This window comes from Homalodisca vitripennis, chromosome 3, assembly GCF_021130785.1.
Source record: "Homalodisca vitripennis isolate AUS2020 chromosome 3, UT_GWSS_2.1, whole genome shotgun sequence".
Taxonomy (NCBI): domain Eukaryota; kingdom Metazoa; phylum Arthropoda; class Insecta; order Hemiptera; family Cicadellidae; genus Homalodisca; species Homalodisca vitripennis.
This window is the reverse complement of record NC_060209.1, coordinates 38857442-38874837: the sequence shown is the minus strand read 5'-3', so window position 1 is coordinate 38874837 and position 17396 is coordinate 38857442. Positions and strand designations below refer to the sequence as shown.

At 33.5% G+C, this 17396-nt stretch overlaps 1 protein-coding gene across 2 annotated transcripts; it reads left to right on the top strand.

The window, feature by feature from the left end:
* The first annotated feature begins 390 nt into the window (after positions 1-390).
* LOC124356820 (protein arginine N-methyltransferase 9-like) lies at positions 391-16255 on the top strand. Of its 2 annotated transcripts, XM_046808051.1 has the most exons (7): positions 391-801; positions 5520-5646; positions 6469-6705; positions 7312-7479; positions 10124-11221; positions 14296-14449; positions 15905-16255. In XM_046808051.1, exons 1-7 carry the CDS (start codon positions 636-638, stop codon positions 16247-16249), a joined length of 2295 nt encoding a protein of 764 aa, XP_046664007.1. In that variant the 5' UTR covers positions 391-635; the 3' UTR covers positions 16250-16255. The 2 variants fall into 2 exon arrangements, with proteins under 2 accessions (XP_046664007.1, XP_046664008.1); XM_046808052.1 differs by lacking the exons at positions 6469-6705; positions 7312-7479.
* The last annotated feature ends 1141 nt before the right edge of the window (positions 16256-17396 follow it).

Below are 17396 nucleotides of genomic sequence, written 5' to 3'. Positions count from 1 at the left end.
AAGAAATAAATAACTTTCTCAGGACCATAAACAAATACATTTAATAACAAAACACAATACATATATGTATCCTGGTTTTGGCCTTTATATCCGTGGTCCATATTTCGGATTAGGAATGCCTGAAGGACCCCTGGCGGGAAGACTCCCCAAATCCAGAATATCCATCTATAGAATCCCATAGTAATCCCGCTATGTATTAACAAACACAAACAGTATAGGTACACAAAACATATATGTCCAATACATTAAACCATAAACTTATAAAAATAACTAATTCTTCCCAATTAAATTACCACAGAGGTTTAACAACACAGTGAACCACGAGGCTGCATGGGAGTATACCCGAGCCTTTATTATAAACAGAATAAAAAAAAAAAAAAAAAAAAACGTAAACAAAACAAATGTGGGGAGAGGAAATTACAGTATACTATTTGTAGTTTGCCTACCTTAATATTTTATGCGGAAATAAATATAAATCAACTTTTTAATAGGAAATGAATAATTAGGAATTTGTTTGAGTTTTTATTCAAATGAGCCGGATTAAGTTATTTCACTAGACAATAACAACATGACTTTAAACTTTACAAAATCATAACCTCAACTTTATTTAATGAAGAGAATGCTTTAGCCTTATAATGAAACCTGAAGCTAAAAATGAAGTAGCTTTAAAATCCAAGGAACAAGCACAAATATATTATGAAGCAGGAAAATTTGGCAGAGCTTTTGCTCATTATTTGGTAGCACTAAAATTAATGCCAGAGTGGAAGCATGAGCTGAAAGAAAATTTTTCATCAACTCTATGTAAGTGTTAAAATGTAGGTTACTAGTTTACAAGACCTATTTAGCATTTTCTGTTGATTTTACATGTGGAAAATGCTTAAGGCTAATTAAGTGACTAGGATGGCAATAATAAGTGAATATAGTGAGTACAGGCCTAAAAACCAAAAGTTTCCATCCTAAAGGGAGCAAATACCTCTTGGGTAGAGTGGTAAGCCTTCATGTAGGGCCTTTGGCTCTTGTGTAGGCTGCATTATAAAAGGGTCCGGGTAGAGTACGATAAGCGTGCCCGGTTTTTTTATATCGAAGAATGTAGTTCTCTATACCTAATATTCGCATCTCAAATCCTAGACTATCAATCGATATAAAAGTATCTATAGTCCTCAATAACAATCATATGCTTTAAATTAAAATATGAATTTAATATTTATAGTGATTAAACAAATTATTATAACAAAAATTAGGAAAACTGAAGACGACCATATTTGCTCCTCTCATAGTTACAGTTGTTTCTTTCCCACAAATTTCACATAGGCCTAATGGGTTTTTCGGTACGAGTCCAACATGTTGAAGCCAAAAATTTATTTGTTAACTTTTTATCATTGTTTGATTTATGATTATCATTGTATTTATAGTTTTCTTTTGTTATGGCTTTGTTGTTTTGGTACTTTGGGATTATACCGACCACACCCAGACATGAATCGTTATTTCACATTTCGTTTCTACTGATTACTAGATTAGCGTAGAACAATATTTCGTCAATATAAAACAGGAATTGTCTTATCGCAAACCCCTCCCCATCCTCAGACAGAGGTCAAAGTCGAGCGTCTAGTAGATAACGTGATTGCAGAGTCTCGCCGCCCGTTCAGCTGGTGCATCGCTTTGTTGTACTTCCGTGTTTTACCTCTACATTTCTCCAAACACAAAAATTCAACAAAAACAAACATTTACCAAACTAAACTTTTTATTAAAAAAACACTCAAAACTTGTTTTTATTCTTGATCACATTCCGCCACCCAAAATGCGAGTGCCTCCGGCCATCAGCGCGGGCTTCGGCAGCACCTTCGGTGCTGCCCCGCGCTGATGTCGACGAAAGAAAAACATCCCTCGAGATAGTACCTATCAGTAAAATATCAAATTCTAGAGGGGCTAATCAGAAATATAAATTGAATTGTAATGGAAAGGCAACGATGTACCGTGCAAATCACGTGATGCCGCGCGGCCTGCCGTAATCAGGATTCTCGAGAAAGATAAGATAACAGCGACAACAATACCGATCACAATACCTGGAAATGCTTGTAAGTTTGTAATTTTGTAATTGAAGAGTTGTTTTTTCGTTCTATCATGTTTGTTTCTATAAATTTCTATTTTTGTGTTCTTCATACTGGTGTGGTCGGTATAATCCCAAAGTACCGTTGTTTTTTATATTGTGTAGTCTATTTATTCTACTGTTTAAGTTAGTTTTGTATACTTGTGTTTGATGTATGATTATAATTGTTACTTGTTGAAATTGAGTGTTTTCCTTACATTTTATAAGATTTCTTTATGTATTGCTGTTGTGTATATTATTATTTTTTGTAAAATGGGGCTTAACTTGAATAAATAGATAGATAGAGCTGATAACACATGTACATTGCCATTGTACTTGCAGCTGGCCATTACTTAAATATCTTACATATGATTTTACTTTTAATTAATTTGGAACAATAATATCGAACTGAATTATGTACTACATTAAAAACATAAAACCAATATTTAATACATTTTATTGGTTTTATGTTTATTTTACGAACTGAATTATGTTTATAGACTTTTAAGATGGTATTAACCCTAGAATGGTAACGCCTATTTGCCACACATAAATGGTAACGCGTAGTCTCTCAGACTACTTTAGGGAAAAATGAATAAAAATTAAATTTATTTACAAATGACATTATTTACATAGATGTCATGTTTCCTGATTTTTGTTAATTTCAGTCTTTATTGGAACACTTTACACACAGCATTCCTCGGTGCTCCAAGCAAATATGCTTATAACATTTTGTGCACTGGAATCGAGTCATTCTCCTTTTTTTCGCTGGGCAAACTGCACAAATCTTCCTTGTTCCTGCTTCTTCAATAACATTTTGAGCCTCAGATGTTGATGGGCCAACGACATCTTCAATGTTGCGTTTGAGATTCATTGATAAATTTGGCAGTTTTTGTTTTCCCTGAATGTGCGGAGTTGTTAGTTCAACACATATTTCTTTAGCAAATGCCCTTCTTGTCATTGGTTTAATTTTTTTTTGACAATGCCTGATGGACATAAATAACAAATGAGTTGATCAAAATGCTGTTTAAATAACATTCCATAGAAGACAACAAAAAACGTTTCATCATGATCACTTTCTTGTTCATCACAATCACTTCGTTCAAGTTCAGATGGTATTTTTCTTATTTCAAAACTAGTGTTCAGTGGATCAGCCATGGTTACTTGACCATCCACGGTAAAAATTATCACAAAAACTAACACTACATTCGCACAAAACAACTTTTGGTATATTTACTCAGGAACAAAAAAGTAACATAAACGGTAACGCGTAGTCTACCAGACAACTATGGGCTCACTGAAATGAACTGAGTGAATGAAACAAAATGGAACCCTATCGAGCATTGACCTTGGCTGGCAGGGGGAAGGTATTGGTGGTGGGTGGTCGGTCACGTCATGCACCTGCCACCTGGACCGGTTTTTGTAGCTTGCTTAGTCTGAGAGACTACGCGTTACCATTCTAGGGTTAAATAATAAATAACATAGCTACAGTATTTTGTAAAATAAAAACAGCTGGCAATTATTAATTATGAGTATCTATAGATAAAATGTTTTTATATTCAATAGTTTAGATATTTCTAATTGATAGTTGATTCAATTATCCTGGTGGCCGCTTTTTATACTGCAGCCCTCAGGTAGTCAATTAACTATAGTTGAATTAGGCACAGTGATAGGCCCTTGGATAAGATGGTAGACCCTCGGGTGAGTTAGACACCGGCTTTAAGCAACACTGGCTTCAAGCACTGTTTCTAACATAATATTTCTTAATAACCTAACACAGTACAACAAAGTTTTTAATTCCAGAGGAGTTCTCCTTGATCTGGTATTCTCTACTGAATGTGTTGCTGTGGACGAGGATTTGTATTCACGACTTCTAAAGTACAGGAAATGTATACTAGACAAAATCTATGATGATTTGGTAAGGCAGACTTGATTGTGTTGTCGATTCAGTGTTTGAAGAGTTTAGTGGCAATTTGCATTCCATTATATCTTTGCGTATGTCAAAGAAGTGTGTTGGTTATGATGGGTTTCCTGTATGGTTCTCCTGAGATCACTGGTGATAAGTAAGAAGTGTCTTCATAAGGCTTACAAAAAACACTATAACAGAAAAAGTTATTTTGAATTTGCTGTGATGAGAAGCCGATGAAAAGCACTGACAAGAATCTGCTACTCTCAGTACATTGGACACTTACAGAATGCACTTCCTCAAAATCCAAAAGTGATCTGGAGCCTTTTTTAAGAACCTTCAAAGAGATAACTTTATTCCCTCATATTTATGCCTAAGAGATTACAAAACCTCTGTGACTTCTTCGCTAGATTTTTTTTATCTGTCTATAAACCATTAGGTGATAAGAGTTAAGCCTGTCAATTGAACACATATATTTGTTTATTTAAGTTACAGATTACTCATAAAGAAGTCTATGATGTCCCTATCTAGCTTATACATATGAGTCATATATCTATATCGGTATATATATGTACACATATTTTCTTCATCTGGAGAGCAAGGCAAAATCAAACTTATAGAATTGGAAATATTTCAGTTTGAAAAAATGACATAGGGCCCTTTCATATTACATCATATTTAGTGTCATTAAGAAGACATGTGATTTTGAAAACTGTTGTGTAGGGTAAGTGTATGTATTTATGTATATATATAACAATTATTGGACTTCTTGGTATAAATTTCCTTTAATATTTCGGCTTTGCCATTTTCAAAAAGGTATAATAAAAGGTATAATACAAAAATAACACAGCAAACAAAATTTACATAAGTAAATAAATAAAAATTTGCATAAATAAATAAACAAGAATTTTTGAAGATGTGATTAACACCAAAGAGAAATATCATGAACAGAGAAAGAATTTAGAAAAAATAATAATAACAAAAACAATTGATCATTTCATCTTTTATTCAGACCAAAGGGTACTTTTGATTTTAATATTAACTGATGTGCCTGTTCTAAATTTTCTAAGTAAATTTTGTTTCCATCTTCGGGTACATATTTAATTATATATTTAATTACGTATATAGTATTTATTCAAAACTTTCAAATTGGTTGTATTTTACATTTGTAAGCACTGTTTAATAAAGGAAATACACAAAATTATACATGACAAGTTTTAGAGAATTGTAACAAATATGCCTATTTAGTTAAATACCTACTCAAGATAAATTGTTTAATTATTTTGTTGCTTTCCACTTTCATAACTCTAGGTGCCAAATTTTGTTAATGACTACAGGGCACAACAACCACTTGGCTGGCTGGCAGGTGAATGCGAGCATGCTATCATCTATACATCCCTAATATAAGTACGATAATTGCACTTGAAATATTGGTTCTAATAAATCTGATTTACTTTAGCTAAGTTTTCTTTTTTAATCTGATATATTTATATGTCTGGGTTAATTTAGAATTAATTTGTTGTTCAGGTTCCTGGGGCAGCCAACTTGAATCTCAACAGAGATTTAAGGACTTGTTTAACTGCTACGAACAAGCAGTTGAGATTTTTCCTGAAAATGAAGAAGTTCTTTGTAATCTAGGCGCTCACTTGTTCAGGTAGTATGTGCCTTCTACAGACGTTGGAAAATCTTGTGGGCTCAATTTCCAAAAAATTTTTGCCTAGGAAATTTTTGAAAACTTTATGTGAGAATTTAATATCAGTAAATATTGGACTAAAACCGAGCTATTTATGGGACATCCCTATTAAAAGTGAAAAAACCAAAATTAATATAATAATTTCTGTGTTAAAACAAAAAGAGTTATTATCTGAAAATGTTGTGATGCTAATGCTGGGTGATGATATGTTCATTAGTAATCTGTCTGAAATTAAAAGATTGCATTACAAAGTATCCGAAGTATACAAATTTATTGATTGTAGTCCTGAATTAAACTCTGCTGAGTTGATAGAAAATGCTAAACTTAATGAAATATACAAAATGATAGAGGTGCTAATGAAAGTGATATGTGAGCACGACTTTAAAGACATGTTAATAATAGAAGAACAGTTCGGTTGGTGTTTACCAAGTTTGTTTGGATTTCTATTGGGTTATCCAGTAGTTTATTGGTCCTCTTCAAGCGACACAAACTTACCTTACCAACTTCTTACACTATTTAAGGTAGACTACATCAGTGAACATTTAAAATTAAAGGATATTTACTCATTTAGTGCTCCTTCAACTCTATCTTTTACCTCTCACGTTGAGAACTGGAGAGTAAATCTCGGCCAAAGGTTTCCTGGAGACTTGACACTCTCAGTCTCTACAGTCTCAGCTTCATCTGTTATTCTTTGATCTAGATCGGTTACTAATAGGAGTAGACATTTTGATGAGAATAACATTTTGTTGTATATGAAAACTTTAAGTTGACGTGGTGAAGCAGGTTAGGACACCTGCGTGAAGCTGCGCATTATTTCCGCCAAGCACTTGAAACCGATGACAACTACCTGCCGGCATATCGCAACTTGCAGAGCGTGTGTAATGTGCTAATTGAGAGGTGGCACTTTCGCATGCTGAACGACTCACATCGCAATGAAGCTTACAGAGAGGCTATTATGAAGAAAGTTCAGCAAGGCTTCACTAGTGTATTAGACATCGGCACCGGCACAGGGCTTTTGAGGTCAGTAACTCACACTAGAGATTACCATAAAGATATTTTCAAGAATTATACGTTGAATCTCAGTTTTAAATTATAATATTTAATAATTGTTTAATCTGTTACAATTGGTTTAATCTGTTGTTTCAATTGTTCATGTCATTTGTGACCACTTACCATCCACCAGATTTTAAAAAGTTTTAAAGAGCGATAGATATGTTCAAATTAAGATGTTTAATGCCTTACGTTTATATATAAAAGAATTATAACTAAGTTCAAGACAAGATTAACTCAATTTCTAATAATGACGGCACCTTATTCTATCGAGGAATTCTGTATGCAAGTAGGTAATATTTTGTAAGTTGTTTTACATCATCTTATATTAAATATGTGTTTTGTTTTTTTTTTATTGTGTTGACAATACCTCAACACAATAGTAGCTAAATGGTTAATCAACGATTTGATTTGATACAAATGGTACTCTAAATCATATATTGTTATATAATATCTGAAAAATAAATTTGTATATATTTTAATCATTTCAATATTCAATCAAATATCTTGTCACTTCTAGTTGTTTAATTTGAATATTTTTAATATGCAGAAATAATACATTTGTGTGCCTTTCAGCTTGTATGCAGTAACAAGTGAAGCACAAGATGTGCATGCTTGTGATTACTCTCCGACAATGTGTTCTATCGCCCGAGATGTGCTCCATGCCAACAAGATGGCTGACAGTGTCAAAGTGATAAATAAACTATCCAACACATTGAAAGTTCCTGAAGACTTACCTTATAGGTTTGTTAAATTGTTCACAGAAACATTGCTTATGAGAACATTATGATGTTGAAAAGTACCCCTGTAAATAAAGTAGTGAGATCATTTCATTAGTTTGATTCTCCTTGGTTATGCTTTAAATTTTGTGTTGTGTTGTGAAAATGTAGGTTTACACAAAAAGTAGTGTCATCTTTACAGTTTGTGGATAATAAAATAATTTTTATGTATGTGTACAATTTTAATTGTTGTAAATAGTAGTATCAGTTGTTTTGAGGAAATTTGTTTTTAAGTCCTATTTTGCATATGGAACTGGAAAAATGTTCAAACCTATTTGGTAAAGTATCATTTGTATGTTTTTTATACATAATAAATTAGCAGTATATGCATGTTCTATGTGATTTTAATCAAACAATTTATCAAAAATTAAGAGCGTATCTAAAACCGTTTGGATTTTATGGATGTTTTAGTAAAATGCTACAAAATCGCTCAAATAGATTTGTCATTTTTCAGCAGTCCTTGAGAAAAATCTCCGGCTTTTATCTGACAAATTTTTATTATGCTATTGCACAAAAAAAGGTAAAATTACTCAGGCCCAATAATTATTCAAATTCACAGATGTATTTATATGAAATCTCAAATTTATTAAAAAGTCATACAAAGGGTGATTTTTTTATTGGTGTGGTTTTTAAGTTGGCACCACTATTAAACACAACAATTAAATTTGAATAAAACAGCTGATCTTTGTTTATTATCTTATATCATTTCGATATTTGTATTGTCTAGTGCGTATTATTGTATAGTAACCATGAACAGACTTACAAAAGAAGAGCGTTTGCGAATAGTGCAAATTTATTTTGAAAACCGCAGTTCAGTTCGGGCAACTTACCGAGCTCTTCGTCCGATTTACGGACCTCATAATCGTCCATCAGAGTCAGGTATTCGAGCTTTGGTTAATCGTTTTCATAATACCCACACTCTTGTTGACAAGCATCGGCAGAGACGCCGCACAGTAAGGACCGAAGAGGCTGTTGATGCTGTTGCTCATAGTGTTGAAGAGGATCCAAGTGTGTCGATTCGTCATCGTGCGCAGCAATTAGCGATCTGCTACTCAACTCTATGGAATATTTTACGGAAGGATCTACGCCTATATCCATACAAGATTCAGTTGGTGCAAGAACTGAAACGATTAGACTATCGCAAGCGTCTTGATTTTGTTGAATGGGCTCAACATAAGATAACACGTGACCCAGCTTTCGCAGGCAAGATTTTTTTCAGTAATGAGGCTCATTTCTGGTTATGCGGCTTTGTCAACAAACAGAATTGTCGGATTTGGAGTGATGAAAACCCAAAAGAATTTGTTGGTATGCCCCTTCATCCACAAAAACTTACCGTTTGGTGCGCCATTTGGGCAGGTGGTGTTATTGGCCCTTATTTTTTTAAAGACAATGCTGACCAGACTGTTACGGTAAATGTTCAACGCTATCGGGCAATGTTACGGGACTTTTTCTTTCCTCAGCTAAACGAACTTGAAGTGGATTTAGAAAATGTCTGGTTCCAACAAGACGGCGCGACGTGCCACACGGCAAACGACACAATTGGCCTCTTGGCAGAAACATTTGGTGAACGTATCATCTCATTTAGAGGTAGTGTCAACTGGCCCCACGGTCGTGTGATATCACGCCAACAGACTACTTTCTGTGGGGATATGTTAAGTCTCAAGTATACGCTGACAAGCCACAAACTTTAAATGGCTTGGAAGCTAACATTCGTCGAGTTATTGGCGGAATTCAACCACAGCTGCTGGAAAGAGTATTCGAAAATTGGACTTCTCGATTGGGCTTTCTACGCGAACGAAATGGAGCCCATATGCCAGAAATCATTTTTAAACGTTAATGTCATGACACTGTAGTTCAAATAAATGCATTTTTATGTCAATGCAGGTTGTTTTTCATTTTTTTATTTAGTTTTAAAAACCGCACCAATAAAAAAATCACCTTTTATTTGTGAATGGGACTTTCTATAACAATGACTGCCCAATATAGTCATTAAATTAGTATATGTATTTTTTTCTATTTATGAAACAATATATGACCATTTAATAAGCTTAAAAAGTAATGGAATTAGTTTGTAATTTAACAATTTTATTATTGTTAAATTTAAATTATTACCAATTTAAAATGTTATTTATTTACCCTGAAGTATTTATTGTTATATATGTGTCTTTAATACTATGATAATGAGCAAATCATATAAAAAATGTTGTTTTACCTAGAAAAATGGTCCTGCATTCTTGATTTGTATATCCTAGCTTTGATTGATTGATTTCCAATCCTTCTAAATTGTACAGACAGAATTCATATTGATTTAAAATAAATTGAATACTAATCACAAAGTGGGTATAATTGGAATGATAAAGTTCCTCTACTTTTTTCTAGCATGAATGTATTGGTATAGAAAATGTTATTCCGGATATGAGCTTGGTGATTGAATTTGAATTTTAGCCATATTATAATAATAAATTGTTCAGGCTGATTAGTAAGAACTATAAGCTTTGCCTAGTCGTGCCGAGTACTGCTAGTGTGGTATGAGTAACAACCTGTATGTTTCCTATGTCATTAATATTGATTTTGTCACACTCTAAAGATAATGTTTGATTGTGTTACAGAAAATCTCTGGTGGTGACGGAGACCATGGATGCTGGACTGTTGGGAGAACACCTACTACAGACCCTTTTACATGCTTGGGATCACCTGTTATTGCCACCCTGTCCTCAGCTGCTAAGTTTTCTGGAGACAGGAGCTCCGATCGGCCAGTATGGTGTGGTTGTGCCCTTTGGAGCCCGTCTGTGGGCCTCTCCTATCCGGTGTCCAAGTGTAGCTCGCCGCAACTACCTCACCAATGCTGATCGCAGTACTTGGAATTTCAGGAACATGTGGTTGTTCAGTGATTTCAGTGAACCTTACGATACAGAAAACTTGAGGATTGTTAAGGATTGCAAGTTCCTCTGTGATCCTGTAGAGGTTTTCACATTTGATTTTAACAACCCTTCTCAGCTTAAAGATTATTTTGAAGGGAAGAATGATGGTAAGTGCGTTTCCTTTGAGTACGATGGGAAATCGGATGCAGTGGCGGTTTGGTTTGATCTGATGCTGGATGAGGACATCACGATTTCTTCTTCTCCTCACTCGATTGAGACACAGTGTTGTTGGGATCAAGCGATATTTAGGTTTAAAAAACCTCAAGAATCAATTAAATTGAGTGCAAATTGTGTTGGGGGTAAGTTAGTATTTGATATCATTTCAGAGGCTACTAAGAATTTTAAAAGTAGTGATGAGAATTTATCAAATCTACAGTCGAGTCTCAGCAGTGCAAGTATTATTTCTGATTTTGCTGTTAGTCCAGAAATGGTTTGTTTTCTCAACAATAAACAATTGCAAGACAATTTTTTTGAATTGCCCGAGAACTTTGACATCATCAACAGTGTTCTTGATCTGTCTCCTTTTCCTCTCTTTGGTCTCAAATGTCTTCAGTTAAAAGGAGCAAATTTATTATGTGTTTTAAACTCAGATCAAGAAATAGGAGCTTTAAAAGAATTTGTGAAAGATAATAACCTACAGCCAGAGAAAGTGAAGTGTGTTAAGAAAAGTGATCTTGATGATCTTTTATCAGATGACTGTGAACTATTTGATATTATAGTTAACAATATTTTTGAACTTAATGGAGAACTAAAAGAAAGTAATATTTGTCAAATCCCAAAACTGACGTAAGTATTTATATTGAAGAATCCCCATTAAAATTAATTAGAACCTAGTTATTAATATTGTACACTGATCCAATTCTAGAAGAGGTTGTATAATAGTGTTAATGAACTATTTTATTTTCTTATTTTGCCCAGAAGAGTTATTTAAACTACAATTAGTGTTAATTAATTGCACTTTATTTAATTGTATATTATTATACGTTAATAGATTAAAGGATATAGAATAAGATAGAATAATGCTTTATTTCTGAAGTTCAAGTACAAAGAGTTGTGTCAAATATGTTGAAATTATACAATTCAATACACTGAAAAAATATAGATTGTGATCATGTTTTCTTCTTTAGTTAAGTCCACTTTCTTTGATGTTGTCTACATATAGATACCTATAAATACAATGTCTACCTACAAATACAATAACATGTCAAAATCAGTCTACTTTAATAAAACCCATTATTATTCAAATTATGTGATAATTATGGAAAAGGATTAATAAAATGAGATTTTAAGTCAGTTTTACTGTTAACAAATAACTGGCCTTACATGACACATTGTTTGCTTCGCTCATACATTTCTTAATCTTTGACTTTGAAAATTGGTTTAATTTATAATCTCGTTTTGTATAGGAAATTTTACATCAACCAGTATATTTAACCAAACCATGCACTAAAGATACTATTGACTTTTATTGGCAATTCATTTAGGGGTGATTACAAAGTTTTCAATCTCTTTGAAGTTTCAATTAGATAGCATTCAAATAACATGAACAAAGTATATACCATATAAAGTATTAGTTTAAATTTTTAATCGTTATTGTATACATCACACATAGCTGATAACAGTAATGAGTTTCTATTTATTATTATTTTAAAATTATAAAGTTAATTTTACTATAAATTATTTAATCACAAAATCTGAGCATTTTTTCTGATTTTTGTAAACACAAAAATCTATGAGTAGCTTACTCCATTTTTGTAAGAGTTAATGCTACTTGATGTTTGAGTTGATGCAATTTAGCTTTTTAGGATTAAGATTGAAGTGTTTCCTATTTTTTTTGCTGTAGTTTGGATGCTGAATTTCAAGTTTGTAGATTGAAACAACATTTTGTCTAGTTTCAAACAGATTATAACCATAGTTTTTGTCTTTTCCCCACTGCTTTAGTAATAATCAATGTCATCGTTAAATTAATGAATTATCCTCAGCTTAAGTTCGTAATAAAAGATTATAATCTTTTCCACAGGGATGTTCCCACTCTGGCTGATTTTCATCTCCACTCAAAAGTTTAAACCAATTTTAAAATGTTTGTATGTATTGATATGTTCTCAATATAATGCCTAATAGCAGAATCTATAAAGAAAACTTATGTAGTAGTCAAAATAAGCTCGTAATAGTATTTTATTTAAAGGAATGCATTTTCACTCAAAAATAAATGCAAGTACAAGGGAGCATTAGGGTCCAGTAAATTCGAGTCGAAAGGATTGATAGTTTTTCACTACAATATATGTCATGAGTCAAAGACGATATGCAGATTTTCATATATTAATCTGTCACAAATTTCATCATTGTTGAAAATAATATTTTACAGTGTAGATACAACGAATGTCATTTACATCTGGAGAATCCAATGACAGACCCGGTGACCGGGATAACATATCAGTCACCGCAAGTGTTGAAATATTGAAACCATTTTTAATCTTAACAGCAGGTTTATAATTTTTGTTTATCCATAACTTTAATCTTACTGTTATGAATATCCTTATCAATAATTAATTTGGATCCTAATCGATCTATATATTATTGTTATTTTTAGTGTGTAATATTGGACCTAAAATAAACTAAATATAAATAAATGTAGTAAAAATATTTTAATTTCTCATTGTTGTAAAAATTATTAGAATTTCAATCATTAATTATTTATTAATTGGTACATCCTTTAACTTTAGTAATGAAATAAATTCGATGTGCAAAATGGCATGAGTTATAACGAAATGAATGTGCTGTTCTGTTATAATAGAACTGAAAGCTGGAACCGCTCTACAGCTTTTGCAAACCCTCTGCAATTGATCCTTAACTGGAACCGCTTGGCACACTTTTATTTTCCCTTATCCTTTTATGAGTAAACGCTGAAACAAAGAAAATCCTTTCTGCACCTAAAGCTCCCAGAAGGCAGCCCCTATCCGTATTTGCATCTTCATCTTTCATAGCTTGTCGCTCCAGAAAATGATTGTAAAGACTTTAAAGATTTAAGTACAGCGAGAGATTTCCTCAGCTTCTTGTTCTAGTGAAAAAGAAAATATTTTAAAATTCTGAGCTGGAAGAAAAAGAAGTAAGTCCTTAGGGCAAAATTTGAGAAGCAATCTCAATTACTTAGAACCCAAAATCACTTCCTGTACAAGTGTTTATATAGATATGCTATATAAAACAGCTTGTGGAAACAATAGCTGTCCCTGAAACAAGTTGAAACTTGGTACAAAAATCTATCTCTAAATACCTCAGCTAAATTTATTGGATAGCTGCTTGGTACGCCATTTTATTTTATTTCAGTGACGTGACCATTCAAATTTTAAATAATTCACAACATCATTATTTATAAAGCCTAGAGAAAAACAAAAAGTGTCCTGGAATGTTCATAACATTTTGTAATGAAAACTTTTTTTATACCCGAAACTGTTTTAAAGATATCGATTACATGTCAATCCCATAAGAATTTTTTAATACCAATAACTGATGGAAGTAACGCTGTAACAAGTTCAAACTTGGTACCAAAATTGATCATATAAATATATCAACAAGTTTTTTGGCCAGCTTGGTACACTGTAAAACTTGAAAAAAGTACTGTATTCAAGCAAGCTTATAATTTTCTAAACGTTTTGTTATAAAAAATTGTGTTGTATCTTAAACAGTTTTTGAGATAATGACTACATTTAAATCCTATGAGAATAAATGAATAATGACAGTTGCCACAAAATATACTTACTTCACTCATATGAGCCGGGAAGACTATTGCAATGCACTTGACTTAAATAGGTACATATTGTATAATTAACAAGTATATTACTTTGCAATGTGGATTGTTCCAGCAAGATGTTGAGACCTGGAGGTGTTCTCAGCCCTGTACAGTTCACAGTTAGATGTCAGTTGGTGGACTGTGAGTGGACTGTTCAGACCTCGAGGGTCATGAATGAGGAGTTGACACAAAGGTACAGGATTGCCGAGTTCATTAATGTTTACCAGGTGAGATTACAATTAGTTTTAATGAGTTATTATAGTTGTTTGCTAAAATTACCCACCAATACATACAGACTGTAAATTAAATATTGGCTAAGCACCTTTATCAAACTATATATTACAAGGATGTATCTATTTTTATAATCTTAGTATTAAAGACAGTTACAAGTTTTAGTGTAATATAAGTTTACCTATATATCTAAAATCTTACTTTCAATTAAAATAGTTTATAAGTAAGTGGCATTCACTTAAGTTTTATAAAGTATATGTTGTATTGATCCAAAGATTTATGAATTACTATTTATCTGTTTGTTTATTCTTTTTTGAAACATTTCTTCAGTATAGTCTGGAGTAGCAAAGCTGTTAGTGTGATATCTGTGCCTGGATCAGATATTGTAAATACCTATTCTGGTCACAGAAACAAATTTATTGGGAATATACAGCGGTTGTATAGGTTGGTTAAAAATGTGGGGAATAACTTATACATGATTAAATGATTTGTCTGCTTATATTTTTACCTGAGAAAATCATAATCTTCAAGTTTATTAAGACTACTAAGACAAATAGTTGGTGGTGAGTACATTTAGCCAAATGATGTGATTTTGGCCATTGACAGGAGGAATTTTGTAAAGGCATTCAGTGATAGGAACTGAGGTTCTTGGCAAATAGCTGTAACAATTACTAGTATTGAAAGTATTAAAGTATGTACAACATGACCCATGCTGCAATTAATTTGTTCACATTCATGGTTGTCTCATTAAAGGTAATTAATGAGACAACCAAAACTCATCTATTGTGATGAGGTCATCACAATAGATCCTTAGAGTCTCAGTGACCAAAACTCATTAAAAACCTTTTTTCTACAATAGATGCATAATGTATTAATATATTCTAACTTAGATGGCTTTCGATGTATATCATGCACATACATGTACATGATTACACATCGATGACTGAGACATACAGTTATAACAGTTATAAGCTGATAAGCAGCTATTGTTATCTGATCCATTTTCCAATATCACACAGTTTTGAAGTCACGCAAACTTGTACAAAACCATGACCTTACTGATCCCCATTTCTGGCTATTCTCCAAATGTAATCCTCTATCAAAGGAACCAGATTTCAAATAGTTGAAGATTTAACTGAATGTGACTGTTGAGCTAATGATATTCCTGAAGGCAGATTTTGCAACTTGTTTTTTAAGTACGAGGTTCATTTCTACAATTGGATTGTGTCCAATTGAGAGTATTTTGAAGGAGACTAAAGTTTGCTTGTGATTAGTTAGCTAGTTTTTCAGTAATCTCAAAATATTGAACACTTTCTTGATAATCTACATATTACAATCAGAAATATGATTTATTGAAGATTTTATTACGTGACTCCTGCCAGTTGCTATTTATAACATATTATAATCAGCTGTACCGGAATGTATAATGATTTAAATATTATTATTTTCAGGTATCTCAACAAATAGATATTGACTTGAAAAATGTCAATTACACTCCTATCTCAGAAGAGGTAGACTGCCTGCGAATACTCAGCTCTGAGATGGCAGCAGACTCCAGCCGCTCAGAGAAGGTAGAGGTGACTGTGGTGAAAGACGGCCTTGTCACAGCTATACCTGTGTGGTACAACTACCAGATGTTTGCTGACTCTTGTCATCTCTCCACTTTAGCAGATGAGAGTCACATCAACCAAGTTGTTTTTGTTGTTGACCCACCTTTACATGTAGTATCTGGTGAAACCGTCACTGTCAATGTAACTTACAACTGTGGTGTGCTCAGATTAAAAATAGAGTCTTAACTATCATCTTATGATTTTTTTTATTTATCCTTGTGTCCATATTAATTAATTTAAATATGTTAAAAAAGTGTATTGTGGCTCTATAGTCGTTGTGGCTCCTCTGCTAGAGGAGATGTAGGGTTATCTGGAGGGTGGGTTGGCTCTTCTGCAAGAAGATTTGTGGGACACACATCATCTGTGAAATGATTGCGAAACAGTTACCAGGTATAAACACCTTTACAGAGCTTTTCTAAAACTTGCTGAGGTGGGACATTTAGCTCCTAGGGAAGTTTTAAGGTGACTTGGGTTGTCTAGATATCAAGGTCATCACAATAGATCCTCAGAGTCTCAGTGACAGAAGTATTTTGTTGCCTAATCAACCATATTGTAAGAGTTGTCTAGCAGATATTTGATGTCCTGATCACAAATCAGTTTAGTTACTTAAACCAGTGTGACAGAAACAGCCAAATACAAAAAAGTGCATTTACACAAGTGAAGAGTCTGTGGTTTAGTACACATAAACCACTTACAAAAAGACACTGGGCGATTTGAGTTCACACATGGTGGGGGTAAATACCCTTCCACCGTTGTAATGCCGCGGTCTCCCCCCCCAGTCTCCCCACTACTGCTCGGTGCTCGCCCACTCTCTCTATACCCTGACAAGGCCACTGTCACTGCACGACTAACCTCACACCCAAACATAAGCGTCCTGAATACCTCTACGGCTACATGAGTCTTCAATTAATATTGGACTGCGGCACTTGTAGAGGCCTACACACAAAAATAGAATATAGTTATGGAAAATGTAAGTAGCTGCAGCGTAAAAAAACGGCGCGAGCGAGACACGATCCACACAAAGATGATTAACAAAGGCAAGGAGAAGCTCGTTCCACTCTCCACCCCTGCGCGCTACACTCTTTCCGCCGGATGAGGCTTCTCCTGCGCGCGGTTGCTCAGATATTTGCTTCTGCGCAGATTTATTTGCGACCGGTTTATCCACAGTAAATCGCCCAGCAATTGCAAATAGGAGATCAAGGTTCAAGTCCCGGTGAAACAAGTGCATTTTGTTCAAATACTCAGCAGCAAAGGACATTACTATAGGCCAAAGTCTAAATGGAAGCGAATGTGAAACCATGGAGTAGTAGCCTATGTGCATTTATATTTTACA

Bases quoted from the DNA above. Each gene is read 5' to 3' on its own strand.
- LOC124356820 (XM_046808051.1), top strand. From the start codon at position 636: ATGAAACCTGAAGCTAAAAATGAAGTAGCTTTAAAATCCAAGGAACAA. The intron at 802-5,519 runs GTAAGTGTTAAA...TTTGTTGTTCAG, and splicing joins AAATTTTTCATCAACTCTAT to GTTCCTGGGGCAGCCAACTT. The intron at 14,450-15,904 runs GTGAGATTACAA...TATTATTTTCAG, and splicing joins AGTTCATTAATGTTTACCAG to GTATCTCAACAAATAGATAT.